The sequence below is a fragment of the Tubulanus polymorphus genome, chromosome 8, assembly GCF_964204645.1.
Source record: "Tubulanus polymorphus chromosome 8, tnTubPoly1.2, whole genome shotgun sequence".
NCBI classification, from domain to species: domain Eukaryota; kingdom Metazoa; phylum Nemertea; class Palaeonemertea; order Tubulaniformes; family Tubulanidae; genus Tubulanus; species Tubulanus polymorphus.
In genome coordinates this window covers 9,472,976-9,492,076 of record NC_134032.1, presented here as the reverse complement: position 1 = coordinate 9,492,076, position 19,101 = coordinate 9,472,976, and the positions used below count along the sequence as shown (strand labels likewise).

At 38.5% G+C, this 19,101-nt stretch overlaps 1 protein-coding gene across 2 annotated transcripts in view; it reads right to left on the bottom strand.

The window, feature by feature from the left end:
* Nucleotides 1-6,312: 6,312 nt before the first annotated feature.
* The window catches only part of LOC141909734 (oxysterol-binding protein-related protein 1-like), a 52,585-nt gene continuing 39,796 nt past the window's right edge, over nt 6,313-19,101 (bottom strand). For both annotated transcript variants that reach the window (XM_074800330.1, XM_074800331.1), the window contains exons 17-23: nt 18,416-18,592; nt 17,989-18,067; nt 17,216-17,334; nt 16,717-16,780; nt 13,352-13,607; nt 12,660-12,750; nt 6,313-11,212 (exon numbers count right to left, since the gene is read on the bottom strand). In XM_074800330.1, the coding sequence (XP_074656431.1) occupies nt 11,110-11,212; nt 12,660-12,750; nt 13,352-13,607; nt 16,717-16,780; nt 17,216-17,334; nt 17,989-18,067; nt 18,416-18,592 (889 nt within the window). In that variant the 3' untranslated portion in view covers nt 6,313-11,109. The remainder of the gene's footprint in view (nt 11,213-12,659; nt 12,751-13,351; nt 13,608-16,716; nt 16,781-17,215; nt 17,335-17,988; nt 18,068-18,415; nt 18,593-19,101) is intronic.

Here is a 19,101-nt window from a genome sequence, read left to right as displayed (position 1 = left end):
AAATACGATCAAGAGACAATATTCGCTTCGAATGTTTAAGCCAGTCTTTATCTTACTTTTCAATATCGGTTCCATACAGCCGTACGTTGGGTATACGGCTACATTTATTAGTATCGGTATTTCAAATTCTATTTACATATTTCTTTCCGTCTCGAACTCTACAATTTTTGTGGTGACCTTAGAAGCATGGTAACGTAATAAATATCAGCGATGATTGAATGATGGTTTTAGAGCATCATTCTAAATTTTGAAGCCTTTCCGAAGGATAACCGGTTAGATAGCACCGCGTGAAAAAGCCGGTTAAACAGGATTTTCCTGCATGCAAATTAATTGGCAGAGATTGAGTCTGGTACATCTGTCGCCAACGAAAAACGCGTGTTTAATTAAGCTAATGTATGAATTCAAATTCATACTCGTTTAAACCACATTTTCGTTCTCGGAATATTTAGAACCCGGTCCATCGTCACCGACCAATCAGATGGCCGCATTTGCCGTTTCTATTTCGTGTAGAAACTTCTACGAGCTCTGCCCGGTAAGAACCCGGTTCTACTAGCTTTACCACCTGAGCTACGAAGGGTCGATATAGACACTTGCATTCCATGAGCTACAGTTTTGGTTGGGTATACACCTAATCATTGTGTTTTATCTGCGACATGAATGTCATTTTATATTGTTCTTAATAAACATGAATGATGTATTATTGATTCATTAACTACATTCAAATCTTTTATCGTTAACTATCTTGTGGATTAATCAATTTAATCACCTAATCATAACTACATTGAATAACAATTACTCTATTTAATTATTTTTAGATTATTTTACAATTACTATATTTAATCATTTTCATTTTGTCATGATTATGCTAACATTTCAATGATAAGTATAATTGATTGGTTATTCTATCATAGTTATGTTTAGTTTGAGCACCTAGTCATAACTATTTCAAAACTAAATCAAAATTATAGATATATCAGAGATTGATTAAATCATCATTTTTTCAGTAGGTCTACAGTTGATAAGATACAGCTTTAAGTAAGAGTACAAAATGGGGATATACATTTCAAGATAATTATTAGGCTAAAATAATTTGATTTATAATTATATTCAAGTTTGATTTCCTGATCTTAACCATATTATGGAATCAAATAATCAATTCTAATCACAATATCATTTGACCATAAATCATCATGGAAAAATCTTCGAGCAATATTTTTCAGTAGGGGTTAATCTTAAACTGGGTTAAGTCATATAACGGGAGGAGACACAACTCTCGATCGACATTGAAATATTCGTACCGCACCCGTTAGCTGACAAGCTCGATGAATTTAAACTGACAACGGAAGATAAAGATGCGGATCAAAAAGGTTTGGTTGACAACGGCTCAACTGACGAGGAAGCAGCATACGTTCCCCAGGATTTATGTCATTGATCTGTCCACAAATCTGGCCGACTGGAAGAAGATAAGTATAGTTCTTGTAAGACCCGGTTTCAGTGCAGTCCTGTAGATTGTCTGTATTGTTAGTTTGGCATTACTGATAATTGAGGCAGCTTGCGTTACTATAATCACCGTTACCTCTGAGATCCTACAAAAGTTCAAGATAAATCCTCAGAGGAGCAACCAGTGTCTCAATCACTCGATTTGTTTTCGATGCGGGTGTGTTATGCGGCAAGCGACAGACTTACCTTTAGATATGGTCATCTATATCCGTTCTGGTTCGGTCGACTAACAGCACAAAGCGCTATCTTCAAGTCCGCTTTTGCGTCATTGTGGTGGATTCTGACGATTGCAAATGATTTATTGGGGCTTGCGTCGACAGTTTCAGCTAACGCTGGATCAACGATGGTATGTTTTTACATTGGAAATAAACCATACAAAATTGTGGCATTCGCAGTCATAAACAGTTTTAGATTTTTAGACAATATTCGCTTTAGAAGTTTTCATTGCGCGGCCATTAGCTATTGTTTTGTTAATGAAAGCTGGTGCCATATGTTGGGTATTCCGCCATGTTTATAAGCATTCGGTATCTTAAATTTGATTTATTTGTTTACATCTTTTATTCTCCGAGGCATATGAGATAATATGGCCATGATTACAAAAATTTAGTAAAATATCCAGCCGCTATTGCGACCAGTACCGTTCACGAAAACCAGAATAAATTTTAGATGAATGAGTCAAAGCTGACACTTCGGCCTACAATTGTCTACAGAAAAAAATCGAGCAAAAAGCTCACAATACATAATTTTTCTTTTGAACATTCTTTTACAAAGGTATGTAATCCATGTTCCTGAATAGTGGTGTTCCTCATTTACACGCAAATCTTGTTTTTGTAGTAGAATACATTTTTTTACATACCGGTATGTACTACGCATATGGACAAAAGTCACCGTAAAGCATAAAGAATTTCGCATTCATTATATATTCAACATATATTCAAATACATGTTTAGTACTTATATTGACTCGTGCATGTCAGTTCTTCTACACAAATAAATAATTAGGATTACGAATAAAGTCCGAATCGTACGACCGCTTCATCCCTGTAAGTTCCTGAGTATTTCTTAATCGCTGATTGCGACTGAACATGATGAATTAGATTTCTTGTTAGTTTTTTTTAATAACAGCAGAAGTGACGCGAAAATTCGAAATAAATTACCTCATTTCTATAACCCCAAAAATTGTACCGGTACATCTTATAACCCTGAGGGCTGAACATAAATTTTGCAAGGAAAATGAAGAATAACGTAAGACTAGGCCTACTGTATTCTATTTTCTTCGTAACGACCTTGAAAATATCGCGAAGCAGGAAAAATACTACGCATATACAGATTTGTCGCACTTATTAGTACTAACATGATTCGTATGGCTATAGCTAAGAGATCTGGAACCTACCGTACTGCTTCAGTGGTCATGTCATATTTGCATCTGGTGACCGACCGGTTCAGAAAATGGTTTCTTCCGATCAGAAGACTATGAAATCAAAACATACGACAATAATCATGCATGTAACGGTTCGTAGTGCTTGGAACAAAATCCGATAAGCTATCATAGACGTTGTAAAAACCATTGAAATTATTGAGTCCAAGAAGCATTTTTGCAACGGGCAAATCATTTTAATGCGCGCATTCTGACAGATTTTTCTGTTTAATTTTTATGACAGCAAGTGCTTATATCGCTCCAAGTTCCCTTCAGACAATAAAATCGATAACCCATCCCTGTCGGGCATTTATTCGCCAGTCCACGACGGCCGACGTAGTAGACCCCGCTCTCACTTGGACGACCCGGGCAGTTACACGAATGAGTCCATATATCATCGATCCATTCTCCAAAAGCTGTGAGAGAAAAACAAACGAAAACATATTAAGAGTTTCAGGGGCGCTCCCAGAATTTTTTGGGGAGTTCTTTTTTAGGAATAGAATGGGAATCTCATCGTCCCCCAGACGATTTTTGAAAATTTGGTTCTGGTGCAATCTGAGGCCGATACGTAGACAAGTTCCCGTTTACTTTGCATGCATCGATTTTATTTTGCTAATTTAGCAAATGCAGACCATGTGCCAACGTTCGTCGACGTTTGAAAATTTAAGGGATGCCCATGGAGTTGTCAAATAATGACCCTGTGGCAACCGATGATCCACTGTGCGCTACTGTGCAGCAGCATCGACTACTGTGGCAATGGTATCCAGCAGATTTCGCTAGTGCGGTGTAGACTTTGAACTGCTGTGAAAAATAGAGAATGGACAATTCCATTTGTGGCCTCCATAAGGTGACACAATTGCGCAAAATGACTGCTGATCACATTCTGTGTACAGCTAAATTGCCTTCTTTAATTTTCTCTGTCAAGTATTGTTAATTATTCAACATTCTACCATCAGTTTCATATCCAGACCACAGAGTTCCTCGAAGAACGTGCCTATCACGACACCATCATGGATCAATTCCCGAGACGGTTTGATGAACGGTCGCATGCCGTCGCGATTTACTCGAAAAAGGCGCATTATTTGACTTTCTCTCAATGATGAATCTCAATTGTGCATGTGATGCAAGCTGATTATGTATATACATACATGTGATACCATAGTATATGTTTTAAAATAAGATGATGGATTGTACCAGTAATGATACAATATTCGGTGATTCGTCCTTTTTCTTGTGTCCTACCATCAGTCAGCCTATGAGGCTTGATGCGCTCCTAAAATCCACACGGATGAGGCACGTGGCAGAATCTTACGATACCACAAGGTTCGTATCCACCAAAAGGAAGACGATCAGGTTGACTGGGGAACTGATTTTTACTCTTATCGTACTTACTGTAAGGACTTGGAAGCTTCGTTAAGGCGGTCAGGCCTGGAAATAATACTCCCAAACAAACTATAATCACTTATAATTTCATCTTCTCGATCACAAAAGTTATCTGTGAAACAAAAATGTTAATTACCTATACTTGAATTACTTAATATACCTAATTGACTATACGATACAATGATTTTGTAAAAGCTTTACTTTCATGATATCAAGAAACAATTTTAGAATTTCAAAACTTTCTTATCCGGTGTGCTTATGGTCCCCACCGACTCAACTGGATAAAATAGGCATTTTACCAACTTTTAACTCTATACGATAGCTATGACCGAAAACACTAAGTTTTTACTACATGGAAGCCCCAACTTAAATTTTGAATCAAATATTAAATTAACAAAAACCGTAGCAAAGTTTGTCACAGCCAATCATACCACCATTTAGAGCTGCAATTAGCTGGTACCCGGATACTTTCCCTTTCTTCTTTTTTTCCTCACCTTTTTATTTGGTCTGCCATCTATGTACATTAATTATTTTCATCATTTTCATCAATACTTGCATATAATGCATTTTAAATGCGGTTTGTAAGTTTATTTTGTAAGTCTTGTACTAATGTATATTATTGAAATAAATTTATTGTTTTAAAAAAGAAACTTTAGGCCTAGCCGAGTCCTACGTTTAAACCTGGTTCAGAAATGTGAAAGAGCTCATAGTGATCTCGCTGAAAAACGATTGAACGCAAAATCAGACTCACCTTTCGACACGCGTGGCTTCAAAAAGAATTCGAAATTCAAGTTTATCGGTGTGAAATGCTCTATTATATAACAAATACGCGGTAAGCTCGTAAGCCGATTTTAGTCATATGAAAAGGGAGATGGGGATAAATCTTTACAGATGTGAATCAGTCTGGCGGATTTGGAAATAAGAACAATTAATTACCGGTGCTGAGAACACAGGTATACCTAGAATTCCGAGGTTTACCTTTGACATATTATGCGTAAACTCCTCTCATCCCTGGGTCAAGATAAACGTAGAAAGGTCAAGTTCTCATCCCCGGCGGCAGGGAAATGATAATTTTAGGTACCGGAAAAACAGTTCCGCGATTACCAGGCCAGGCTAGTAGACAGGAATTTGTAACAAGTTTATTGCCATGGACATAATTGATCCGTCTCGGGGAGGGTGCAATAAAAATAAAACCCCGAAAATCCCCCCTTTTTAAAATGGATTCCATCCCCCCCCCCCTATTTGATGCGTTGTGTCTGATGTTTTGTTAGAAAAATATATGTTGATCCATTTATGCCCTATACGTGTTCACATGTTCTAGATCATTTTGGTGCGTTATTATTTTTCAATACATGTAGTACTTTTAGGTGAATTTTCGTCATCAGGTTCGTGGTTCTAAAGACTTTTAAGATTTGCACGTTTTTTGGGGTAGTACATCGTTCAACTGCCCTTGGATATTCTTTTAATGATATGGGACCACTTAACCGCACTACCCAACTGGACTTGGTAATGACCAAATTCTCTAAACTTCGTCTGACACACACAACTCAGCTCAGGGCTAGAAGCTGCTAAAGTCCCGGGTTAGAGTAGCATGAGGGTCAGATGGACTAACTCACTTTTTGGATCGAACTGTTTTCGGAATGTTTGGAGCCGATGGCTTGCCAATATAAACTGGTCATCACAGGGATACCGTTGGAGTTAGAATTAAGAGTCATAGTTCCGTGGCACGTCAGTTCTGGCAAATGAGGATTCACAAGAGAGCGTTGTAAACCACTGATCCGCTTCAGCGCATTAACCAATCAGAAGGGAGATACCGGATCGCACTAGCTGATTGGACCACAGCTACGAATTCAAACGTTCTGAACCAATCACCACCGATATTAAAACACTTTCCCATTAGTATTCAAATTCATTCCTTTTTAAATAATCACTCAAATAGTAAGACGACTGGTATACCCAGAGAGCGGCTGAGAAAGAGAAAGGGGAAGAGCGGGGAGGAGGCGACAAAAACGATTTCTTTCTAATAACACCGACTTTTATTTCTCTTTTCAACTATGATACATTAGAACCGTGTATTGCAGTTATTCATTACACATATAACAGATCGAGTGACGAGTCCACGTATCGACCCACACGCGCATACATTATTTCAACAGTACAATCATGGATATGTAATGATACTTGTATATTGCCATTTAAAGTCAACGGGTTTAAAATTGGGCTCACTAAATTTGGTCTTAACCCCTAGATTCTCCACCAGTTGAGTGCGAGTTCGTGAATCCGGTTCCACAATTGCGCATATACCCGGATTCTCCCGGAGATGGACTAGAACTCCCAGAGTTAAAAATCCCTTTCACATATTTATTCATCCATTCACGCATTTTAGTACACAATATATATGACGAAGTTTATTTATGTATCTCGTGAAATCCGTTAAATTCAAAAACATACGTAGACATGGATTATGCAAACGACAAAATAAACGCGAACTAGACGATAAAAACTGCAGACGAATCGATAATAAAATTCGTACGAGAAAGACCCCACAAATAATATCAATTCGTTTCATAACTATCCACATACAGACTATAGGAACCTACGCAGATATCAATCTACACATCCTGTACCCCTTATAGATCTCGTTTATCGTCATTTATTCCTGCAATTCGTCATCGCCCATACATCGTATGTGTTCAGCACGTCACCAGAGACGTTTCTTAATGAAAAAACCGCCGGAAATTTGACATTTCATCGGCAAGTTTTCAAAAACTGCACGCTACAACACCGACTGTCTGAAGGGGTCGTTCCGGGCTTGATATTAATACCTGCGTAACAAGGAAGTCAGAGGCGGATCTAGGAAAATTCGAAAAGCCGGGATCCTGAAGAAAGGGTATTTTCCGGGTATAGCAGCAATGTGAAAGGCCTCTATTGAGGTCCCACCCTCTGTTTTAGATATTTTTGAAGAAATTCATGCAAAAAGATGCATTTCTTAAACGTGTCAAATTATTTCCAGGATTTAGCAATCTCGATAGGAAAACAGGGGTCAGGGCCCCTGAAACCAACGCCTTAAATCTGCCCCTGGCATTGAAACTATACTATACACCTATAGTAAACCCCGCCTAATTCAGACATGGCCAACTTAAGCTTTTTGACGACTCAAACTTGGATAAACTTGAACGAATTCATTTTCCAACTTCCTCGCGGATTTTTCGGGTGCTGAATTCCGAACCAAACACCGAGTTACGCGAGGTGTACGTGGAAGTGGGCACCAGAGCCCGGTTTTATAGACTGGTATTAACCCAGGGGCTAACTCAATTCATTTTCAGTCGACTTATAGATAAAACCAGTCTATATAAAACCGAACCCTGGTTCTCCACTCCTAAAATTGCTGTCGAGGAATAGGACTAGAAAAATTGAGTGGAAGTTTACATTTTCGTACATAGTGGAAAAGTCTTTTAGTTCGAATATCGTTACCGTATATTATGTACAATGAATGGTGTGGAATATTATTCATCTGTAATACAAAACGGAAAATCAGTAATATAACCGGTATCGACATTTGATGGAAAGAATTCAGCATTGAGTGTATATTTAGGGTATGCGCCCGTTTGCAAAATGAGCTCGCGTAAGACAAATATATTTACAGGTTCGAGTAAGAATTCGGCAGTAACAAGATTCTCAGTTCTTATGGTTAGATATAACTCCAATAGAATTAAATGAACAGGGTGACCGCAATCCATTTTACTCTCAAATTTCCCACATTTTCCCAGTATAGGCAGAACTTTCTTTGTGTTCTGGGCCCGGTTCCACAGTTGTGAGTTTGAGTTAACTTCAGCTGGCTTAAAATCGAGACCAGGTTCTCCATAGTTCTTGATTAACGATTAACTCAGAGAGTCAGCCATCAAGGATTTTTGGAAGGTGCAGGACCAGGGTACTCAAGTGCACAAAAGTAATCTCGAAGGGCACCCCAACATGACGAGCGCCGAAATTTAGGTGTTCTCAAAGACTATTTGATGGCTGTCATGAGGTAATAATACATATATCTTAATAAAGTGGAAAACAAATTTTTCTAAAAACTTTGAGGGGGACTAGTCCCCCGGGATCCGCCCTTGGACTTAATAAGAACTGTCAAACCTGGTCCTGTTCATTTCCAATGTTTTAACGCTATGAAGAGTCAAAGTAAACTCAGAACTGTGGAACTGGATCCTGATAAACGGCAGTAGTATAAAGATCATAGTGTTGTAACCTTGACCAAGGCCGTATAAACTAGTTTATACGTCCATGCCTTGACAGACCCAAGTAGTAAGCTAGCTCAGTAAATATTCTATCTTTCAGCTTTTACATTTTATAGGAATTCGTAACTTACAATATGAAACGAAGATTAGGAAGTTGAGACCAACAAACACAATTCGTGAGGGAAAAGTTCAGCCTAAATACCATTTCCTTACGTTTTTTCGGTGTTTTATCAAATTCCGTGCGTTTTTCCATGAGAGAAATACCTAAGTTCCCAGTGTTTTTTTGCCCAGTTTTCCCAATCACGGTCACTCTGTTTACTATCAATATCTTGATCCTAGAAGAGGTTAATTTTGACCGAGAAACTGCACAAGTCATTCTCTATCCAATTGATTCATAAAAAATGTCCTAACGACTCGACATTCCCGATTCTCGGTCTGGTTTAAACTGATTAAAGCAAGATCTGTTTTAACAATTACCTGAGTTAACAAATACAAATACACATACTCCCCTTGTACGGGAAATCCCCCTCCCAACCCTCTCTGGTGTAAGACAAGAAAAGATATGGATCCAGTTCCACAGTTGTGAGTTAGAGTTAACTCTGAGTTAAAATCAGTTCATTTTCAATGAGTTAACTCTGAGTCTAATCTTAAACCACTGTGGAACTGGGTCACGATGAGGTCTTCTATCTTAAAGCTATAGATTTGCAGTACCAAGAAGTCAGTAACCGGACTGTGGCTACACTTTTTAATTCACACAATCGGATATTTTTGAGCCCATATCATTGAGTCCATATTATCCGTTATAAAATTAACGTCAACCGACCGGTTTTCGCCGAACTATCCACACTAAAAGACGACTGCGTTCGATTTATAAAAAAGTTCGCAAAAATTGAAAACGTATCAGTGCAGAGAAAAGCTATACGTGGTGCAAGAAGACAAAACCTCTCAACGCGCAAAAAGTCGCGCAAAAGACCGTTTCAAAAACTCGGTAGAAAACTTACTTTCGAGGACAAATAGATTTGTTGAATTAGGGAAAAATTCAGGCCTGAAATCCTACACAAAAACGAGACTGTTTTAATACAGGACGAGCTTCTTTGAATATCTTACAATACACGCTGGTGCCGACAAGTGTTATAAAACTGCATGTGCGTTATTTACACATTCTAGACACGAAGTTTCAACAGAAATTTCTAAAATCACAAATTTGCATCCATCACACTCCGGCAACATTTATTCTAAGCCGTTTAACGTATTGAATGTGTTACCCTAACGGAGAAGATATCGACTACCGGCATGATTGAATCCCCCTATGACAACATATTTAATTTGATTTACTACCAGATGGCCGCCTTCTCCCTATGACACCAGTTTGATTCAAAAACGAAGCTCTTATTTTCAAGTTACTGCCTTTACGGTGATAAGTGATGTCATAGGGGGATTTAAGAAGGAAGCCATCCTTTCTAGACGCGCCTATAGGGGCAAATTGATGATGTCACCGGGGGATTTCCGGCAGCGGCCATCTTTTCCAACGTGGGTACGTACGTACATACATCATCTAACGTGGTGCAGCAATAAATTAATAATAAATATTATTATTATGATAATTATTCATGAATACATCATTTTCACGTTAGAGTCGATATCATTGATATTTTGTGAACCTGAATTTTAACGTTTTCTATTTACATCAATCGAACGCGTCTGATACCGCCAAGTACGTGGAGTTTGTCGATTTGCGAGGTCGTGTGGACCCGGTCGTGAACGAATTCGTCATCGCGCCGTCCGAATCCGCATATTCACCTTTTCCACCCGCAACTTGCGGAAATCGATTGAACAAATTTCTCCATGGTACGAATATGACGATTTCTGCCGTATATAACACATCCTCCCGCTGCCTGGAATTCCAAGCTGGGAAGTCGCTGAGTGCAACTCGAAAAATGGCCAGGTGATTTTGCTCCATTTCAGCCATCTCGCTTAAAAAGTTTGCGATTCTACATTTGAAATTTTTTTTGAAAAAATCCCCTGGAATTCGCCCGACAAAATTACAGGAACCGCCGTCGTTCAGATCCACTGGGTTCGCCGCAGTTTCTATATTCCTAATTACGTCCGATTGAATTCACTGGGTTTTCCGGAAGCATACAAGATTGAACGATGCATGCTTCGAGTGACAACCAACGGTTCGCAAAATGAACGAAAACGTTGAGCTTTTACATTATCGATCCTCGGACCTCAACGAGCCTTGCTCAGAAAATGCGATCCCGATTTTAATTTTCAATCGAATTCACTCGTGCAAAATTATACTCTTTCTAAGCTTCTAATCGCCTGCCGCTACCCATCTCGTAAGCGGTCCTCCCTCCCTACCCCCCGTGTATTTCTAGATTCTTCAGATCCTGCATATAGTAACATCACAGTATTCTCTTAACTGGAATGTTCCGCCATCGTATTTTTCGCAAATATATTTATTTACATCGTCTTAACGCGCGCGGCGAAAGGATTGCGGCGCGCGAGCAACTCGACACACACAGGCTCGTCGCGTCGATGATTACTGATAAAATCTCCTAGGGTCGCGACGCGGTCAAAATATATCCGGCGACTCGGACCAGTCGCGGTTCCAGTAACGTCCGTTGAATACCCAGTCCTCCTTCGACGTGTGAGGGTTCGTCTCCGGGTCGAACCATCTGCGAGAAATGAAAATAAAAGAAGGCGTTGTTAGAAATGTTGTTTGCTCAAGAAACTAGGGGTCCAGGGACACCATGCCCACTTGGGAAATGGTTTCAAATGCCCAACAATCTAACAATTTCAATACATAACGGCCCCTAGTGACCATATACAAAAACCAATGAACTTGAAACCCACCACAATCATAGAACATGTCAGCAGCTATGATTTTGTAATTGATTGTGATAACAAAATATGCCTTGTTACCAATTTAATAAGGAAATACTAAGTTATTCTACTATTAAACACCCCCTGGTGACCATATGCAAAACCCAATGACCTTAAAACTCACCACAATCATAGTACATATCATGAAATACAACTTTGCAATTGATCATGGTAACAAAATATGCCTAGGTACCAATCTAATAAGGAAATACTAAGCTATTCTACTATTTAACGCCCCCTGGTGACCATATAGAAAAACTTATGTCCTTGAAACTCGCAACAATCATAGATGATGTCATAAGCTACAACTTTCCAATTGATTGTGGTTACAAAATATGCCTAGGTACCAATCTAATAAGGAAATACTAAGTTATTCTACTATTCAACGCCCCCCGGTGACCATAAAGAATAACTAATGTCCTTAAAACTCACCAAAATCATGGAAGATGTGATGAGCTACAACTTTGCAATTGATTGTGGTAGCAAAATATGCATAGGTACCAATATAACATAGAAATACTAAGTTATTGTGTTATTCAACGCCCCCCTGGTGGCCATATACAAAAACCAATGACCCTGAAACTCACCAAAATCATAGAACACGTTATGGGCTACAACTTTCCAATTGATTATAGTAACACAATATGCTTAGGTATCAATTTAATGTGGAAAAACTGCTTCCCACCTACGAATGAGTACTGATGACACCAAGATGGCCGAAAATTGCGTCATAATTGGCTGATCAAGAATAGCTGTCTCAGGTATAAAACATCCCTTTCCAAAGAATACCCATCACAAATTGCAATGAGAAATGGCAAACCAGTAGGAAGCTACAGGACCTAGAATTGACATTTTTGGGCACTAAAAAGGTCATAGGACGGCTATCTTGAGTCAGATCGACCCAATTTTTCTTATGCTGATGGGCCCTTGGTAGATTAAAATATAAAAGAAAGATCAAGGTAATTGATAAAAGCGTCTTCAGAATTTCCCTCAAAAACTTCAAAAATGTGTAAAAAGTGCTAATTTTGGCGAACAACAATGGCTGCCAGTCGGCCATCTTGATTCTGGCAGGGATGGTTTTTGGGAAGATGTGTCTAGGGTAGATACATGTATAAACCAAATATCAAGACAACGAACAGACGGACGACGGATGAAAAGTGAATGCAATAACCCAAGTGGGCTAAAAACATGCATGTACTAGCAACACCTCGTGGATCACGATAAAACGTTCATTCATACCTGGGTGTCCATTCGTTTTTCCGCCGTTTGCGATCTTTTCGGGCACCCCGCTGTTTTTCCTCGAGTCTCATTTTCTCCTCAGCAGCGCCATCTATATATCATTCAGATAAGATGTTAGATATACAAAGCATATATCGTTTAACAACTGTGGTACTTAGTTGTGTGAGTTCAGACACGGTGTGTCCCAAAAATGGTAGTCAGTCCGATATTTATCTATCATTCACTAAATATATGTTCATTTAGTTGAAACCCTGGGGCCCATTTTATAGACTAGTATTACCTTTAACCCAGGGGTTAACTCAATTCATTTTCAAATGAATTAGCCCCAAGGTTAAAGGTTATACCAGTCTATAAAACCGGCCCCTGTGTATTTACGATATTATAGGATGTCTATTTTCTGGGTAGGTAGATTTTAGGTCAATAGTCATGCACGACTGTACAGTAGTGAAACCAACACTGACGGCCACTATGCTCTCGAAAAAAATAGTCAAAATCTGAATCTTTAGCAGTTAAATAAGTTAATAGATCAGCTTTTTCATTCAATCAATTCAAAACAACTGGAAACTGGGCACCGGACAAAATATCAAACTCATAACTGTGGATCATAATAGTCTCAAGAATTAGGACTACTTTCGGACTCCAGTACGACTGTGCAAATGGGCCCAGGGTTTGAAGTGTCAGTGTATACTCACCGAGATCTCCCTCCTCCAATTTCCTCATATCCGGTCTGAACCGTGAGTCGGTCGGAGGCAGTCCGAGTTTCAATGAGTCGTCCGATTTTTCATTCAACATCAGCGCGAACAGCGTCATGCTGTAGTTGTGGGCACTGTTGTCCGGTCGCTGGTCTGCCTGCCACAGGCAGCGCTGAGTCGGCAGGTCGAGGTCACACGACGAACCGGTCATCGGAGGCAAGTTGTCTTCGTCACCCATCATATCACCGTTTGAAGACTGTAACGCGGAGATAAACGAGGAAAATTAATTGAGGCATCGAAATCATTGATTAGTGAAATTAGTTAATTCGTAACTGTTAGAGGCTTAACCCTTTCAGTGCTGATGATACCCGAAAGTGCTTCATTTGAAAATTTTGAGAAATTCCACCCCAGTGGGTTGAATAACGGGCATACCGCTATAGTGTGTCTACACCACGGCGCGGTGTATCATTAGTTACTAATATGTCACTATGTTTGACAGGTGCTGCCATCTTTCAAGATAGATAACTTCTTAAAACATCAATTCCCAGTGATGTGGTGTACTAGCAAAGTCCATCAACGATTTATACACCGCACTGCAGTGTAGATGCAGCGAAAGGGTTAAAGCATTCAATTAGAAATAGATAAGTTTATTCAATTATAATTTGCACAACAAGTTATCAAATAATCATTTCGTTAAGTCATTGATTAGTAATGAAGTATTGAAGCGATTAAAGGATCTTCTTTTCAATTCATTTTCAATCGATGAAATTCAGTTTTTGTAGTTTTTTTCAGGTGAGACAGGAAAGATGATAACACAGAATTTTACAGTGAAAATTGAAAAGACAGAGACATTACAAAGCTTCACACCGAAACAACAAGAAATATATACAGTCAGAACCAGTTAAGTCATCATTGAGACCATCATTATTGATGACTAATCCAAATTACAACTTACACCACCTAATAGATTGAACTCCGCATTAAAAAATAGTGACGACTTCCGTAATGCAATGACTTATCTGATTCCAACTTAACTAACTGACTATAGCTTAGAGAACCATGCGCTGAGAAGCGGCCAGATGTCAACTTAAGTAGCTAGAAGCGTAAACCTGAGCCATACCTAAAGGCCAGTATTTTCTACTTAAGCCCAACTGGGTCAATTCAAAACAGGTCGCTGAAACTGGCCAAATCTAGATTCAAGTTAAAATTTGTCTATGAAATTGTCGCTAGAGCAGATTTGACAATTTTGCAATTTCTGAAGCTATGCCGAAAACAAATTCATGATTTTCCAAATGTTCACCAAGGAATAGGAACTTAGTGTTATCATGCAATCAAAAGCAATAGTGTGAAAAGCAAAGTAGGGTAAGAAGGTTAGAGAGTTAGTTAGGGAAAGGAGAGAGTTTTGAAGAGGGCTACCATATTACTGTCACCAACCATTGATGCCTGATTTATAAAAAGACCAGTCCTCATTCTCACTCCATGGAATTCCCCCTTAATCACTAGCAGGACCTCAAATACACCCCCCCCCACACAGACAGTCACACAGACACTGTCTGGTGACTTCAAACTTCACTGGTTGGTTATTTGTTTTGACACTGTTTCTACACTGTATCACAAATGATTATGCTTCAAATATTTTGTGCCAAATTAAAGCTATGTGGAACTGAAATATGGCTAACAATGTCTACTTATTTTCAAACTTATATCTAAACCCATTTAGAAGCTCAAAATCTGCGTCAGACCTGAGGTGATCAGACTCATACAGGAAAAACCTTTCATGATAGCCAATATTTCGCTTAAAAAAACATTGAAACTCAAATATGCAAGATGTTGGGACCATTTTCATAAATAGATTTGTACATCTAAGATATCTATATGTTTACACATGGGTTCTGTGAAGAAAGGTGGTTGGGCTAGAAAGTTTGAAATATCAAAAAAAGGTTTGAATTTTATCAAATGCAAGAAATATGTGCTATGATAAAAGATATTTGTGATAAGAAAATGATATGTATTAAAATATTTTGAAAATATGATTAAAATGGCCTTAAATTGTTCAATAAAATCAAGCAATGCAATAGATTTATAACAAGGAAAATTAAAAACAAATCTAAAAGAGACTTTGAAAAAAAATCTTAAAAAATCCTATCTCGCTGTTAGCCTTATTTGTACTGGAAAAAGGGTGCCAGTTGCACGGTCTAGTCTTGGATTCAAGACTGGTCATTCTAGTTCTAGTTTTAGTTCAGTTCATCTAGTAACTTAAGACCGGTCTTAGAGAGACTGTGCAGCCTGGTCTAAATAACCATGCTTCAATGCGGTTAACTATCGTGAACAGTGACTCTAGTTACGAATACTAACATCAGATAGCAGCACAGTACACTCCTACACTGACAGGTGCCCTAAATATCTATGAAACTATCATAATTCTATCTAGACCATTTATTCGACGCTAAATGGGGGTAAAATTCTAAACCGTCTTGACTATACCGCAGTAAGAGGCAGAGTCTAGTCTATCTCTCAAAATTTTAGTCGCTATTTCGACCCAACTTGGGGTAGTATAACCGAGTAAGAGACAGAATGTACTGTATTTTACAAACTCTTACATAGTATTTGAGACGCATCTCAGGCTAGAATTTCACAAGTCTCATCTTGACGGAGCAAGAGACAGAGCCTAAAGTATTTCACAAACTCTTTCTTGCCCAGTATTCAACACCTACTCGGGGTAGTATTCTATGAGTCTCAACTTTACCGCGGTAAGAGACGGAGTCTACTCTATTGAATCAGTAGATCACAATAAACATGATGAAAGAATATATGTAAAATCCCACAAATGTTGAAAAAGACTAAAAAGATTATCTAAAATCCAAGAAATATTTTGGGTGGTAACTACTATCCTTCTTGAAGGGTGAAAGTAACCACCCGAAACATTTCAAGTATTTTCAATAAACTTTCTAGATTTCAACAATTGTGGGATTTTAAATTTAGAGTCTACTACTGTATTTCAGTAACTCTTACTACTCTTACACCAACTCGGTATAAAATTTTACAGGTCTGAACTGAACCGAGTAAGAGACAGAGTCTACTGTATTTCCTAGCTTACATATATAATTTCCCCCGTGAGGTATAAAAACATAGGTAGTGAACAATAACGAAAATATGATCGGAAAAATATATATATATATATATAAATGAACGAATCTCTAAGTAGCACGCGTGATGACAAGCTAAAAACGACCGCGAGAAGAAGACTGCGCCATCTGGTGGACAGTACCGGTACATACCGGAGGTGGTTTACCCGAGTGAGAGGGAGAATTGGTAGCGCTATTAGAGTTACTTCGGTTGTTAGAACGACAAAATGTCTCATATACCTCGACACTGACACTGTATAAAGCTTCGATCCACTTTCCGTACAATGCCTTTAACTTCGTTTTACTGGAAAAAATTAGAAAAATTGAAAAAATTAAATACCGGGTATTTTCAATACTAATTGAGACCATGGACGAGACCATGGACCAAGAGCAACTCTTGTTCGCAGATGCTGTATTGATTTTCGTAGCGAAAAAGTGAATTTACCAAAAGCAACTACAAAGAATTGAAGATGAAGAACTCATTTGTGAAACTGGACCCAGTTCTTAAAATATCATTTATTTTTCACTTAAAGATAACAATGAAATGAACAATATAAATGCCGAATTACCATCAATAAGTGAGGGTGCAGTCACAGAGCCCACAGGCTGTAACAACTTTGGAAACTTCTTAAAGACATGGGTCAGTTGCTCACTAACAGGTGAAAGTCAATCGGTAATATAAGCCACGGTGATGATTAAAATTGCATTGATTTTTCGCAAGGTATCTCTCAAAACTTACTTTTTATTATATATAAATCCCTCTATTTTGTGTAAGTCTTTTCCGAACCAACCGCACGGTTTAAAGTTCAATACGGCTTGCATATCGTTCGTATGATTGGTTATCTCCATCACTCCGTGCTGCGGCAGATGCAAGAAAAGAGAAGAAAGAAAAAAACAATTTATATTCTAAATTCCGCACTACAAACTTTTCAATGCCAGCTAGAAAGAAATAACTGCTTCCATGAATAACCCTATAACATCACTAATTACTTAAACCATTATCACTCAGGAATTTCACCATGTAGTGTCAATCGAGAATTTCAAATAGGACGATGTTGATTTCTGTAATGTATTTTGAGGACTTTGGTGTCTTGTTTATCATAAGTTATTGGGTTCGAATTCCACTACAACCGTTCTTGTGCAGCATACGAAAAAAGTGTCAGGGCGGATTCAGGCCGCTTGAGGAGTAATAGGCAGGGTGGATACGGGTGGCATGAGTGCTAATGGGTTAAATTACTTAGGTATACAGCTTTGCTGAAAAGATGGCTGCCTCCATAGATTCCCCATGACATATGAACCATTCCAAATTATTGCTGCCTCCTCTTTATATTCACTCAGGACATCTTAAAACTACCCCTTTTAGAAACAATGGCTGCCTCTATAAATCCTGACATAATATTATCGAATTACTCCTCTGGACACTTCCAGAAAGAGAAGACGGCTGCCTGTATCAATCTACCTATGACACCATAGATATTCTCCTCTGATATCTATACATAGTGAAATACTCACGTGTTCAACCCAAAGTTTTCCTACTATAATATTGTGCACTGAACAGTTTATATTATGCCATGTGTAAACTTCACCATGTCTGAAACAAACGAAAAAGGAATAAACAATGAAATAAAGATGGCTGCCAGGCAGACATATGACCACACCTAGATTACAACTCAAAGTTCTTTCTACCTGGTATATCGTTTGTGGGACTGAAATGAGCTTATTGGAGGTATCAATAGTGGAACAAGACCAAAATGAACCTAGGACTAAATTGCAAAATTGGACCAAAATGAGCTTATCCCGGTTTTACCATAAGTATAAAAGGGATGCTAATCTCTCTACTGTTAAAATGAGACTCAAATTCGAAAAAAAGACTCTCCAACTGTCTGTGATAAGATAAAAATTTGAGTGACAGGTCTTTGAAGGTCTTTCTCTCTCTTACCTCAGTAATTCTAGCGTGACAGTGCCTTTGGGTTGGACTTCAACGGATTTACCCCAGAATTTCAGTTTCGGTTGAATGGCGCCGTGGAATCGGTAGTACGATGATTCCACATGGAATGCGGACACGGGCGGGTGGTGGCTGACCTGCTCGCACACGATACGAAACCCAAGGTCATCCCTGAAATTAAAAGATCTGAAGATATATCATCAAATTTAAGTACAGTTAAACCTCCCTCAATGAACACCTCTCTATAGTGAATACCTCCCTAAATGAACATTTTGCATCTAAAATACATATATCAGTATCTCCCTATGATGAACACTGTACAGTGTTCACTCTAGTGAACCATGAACATTTTTCTGGCACAGAAGGTTCAATTTACCTCTCTTTATTGAACAATGGTTAATCATAGTCAATAGGCCTGTTCAAATCACTCTTTCTGTTCAGGTATTAATCATAACTAACTCTCTTGATTATACTAGAATGAAAGCGTATTTCAGTCATGATTTAGACCAATTTGATGTTTGGCTTTATTTGTAGTTGTAATTTTATAGGAGGATACTAGGTGTCACCCCATATCACATCACGACCAGACCCTCCCTATAGTGTACATCTCCAATAGTGAACACACTTTTTGCTCAGTCCCACAGGCATTTACTACAGACAGGTTTAACTGTCTGTATTCC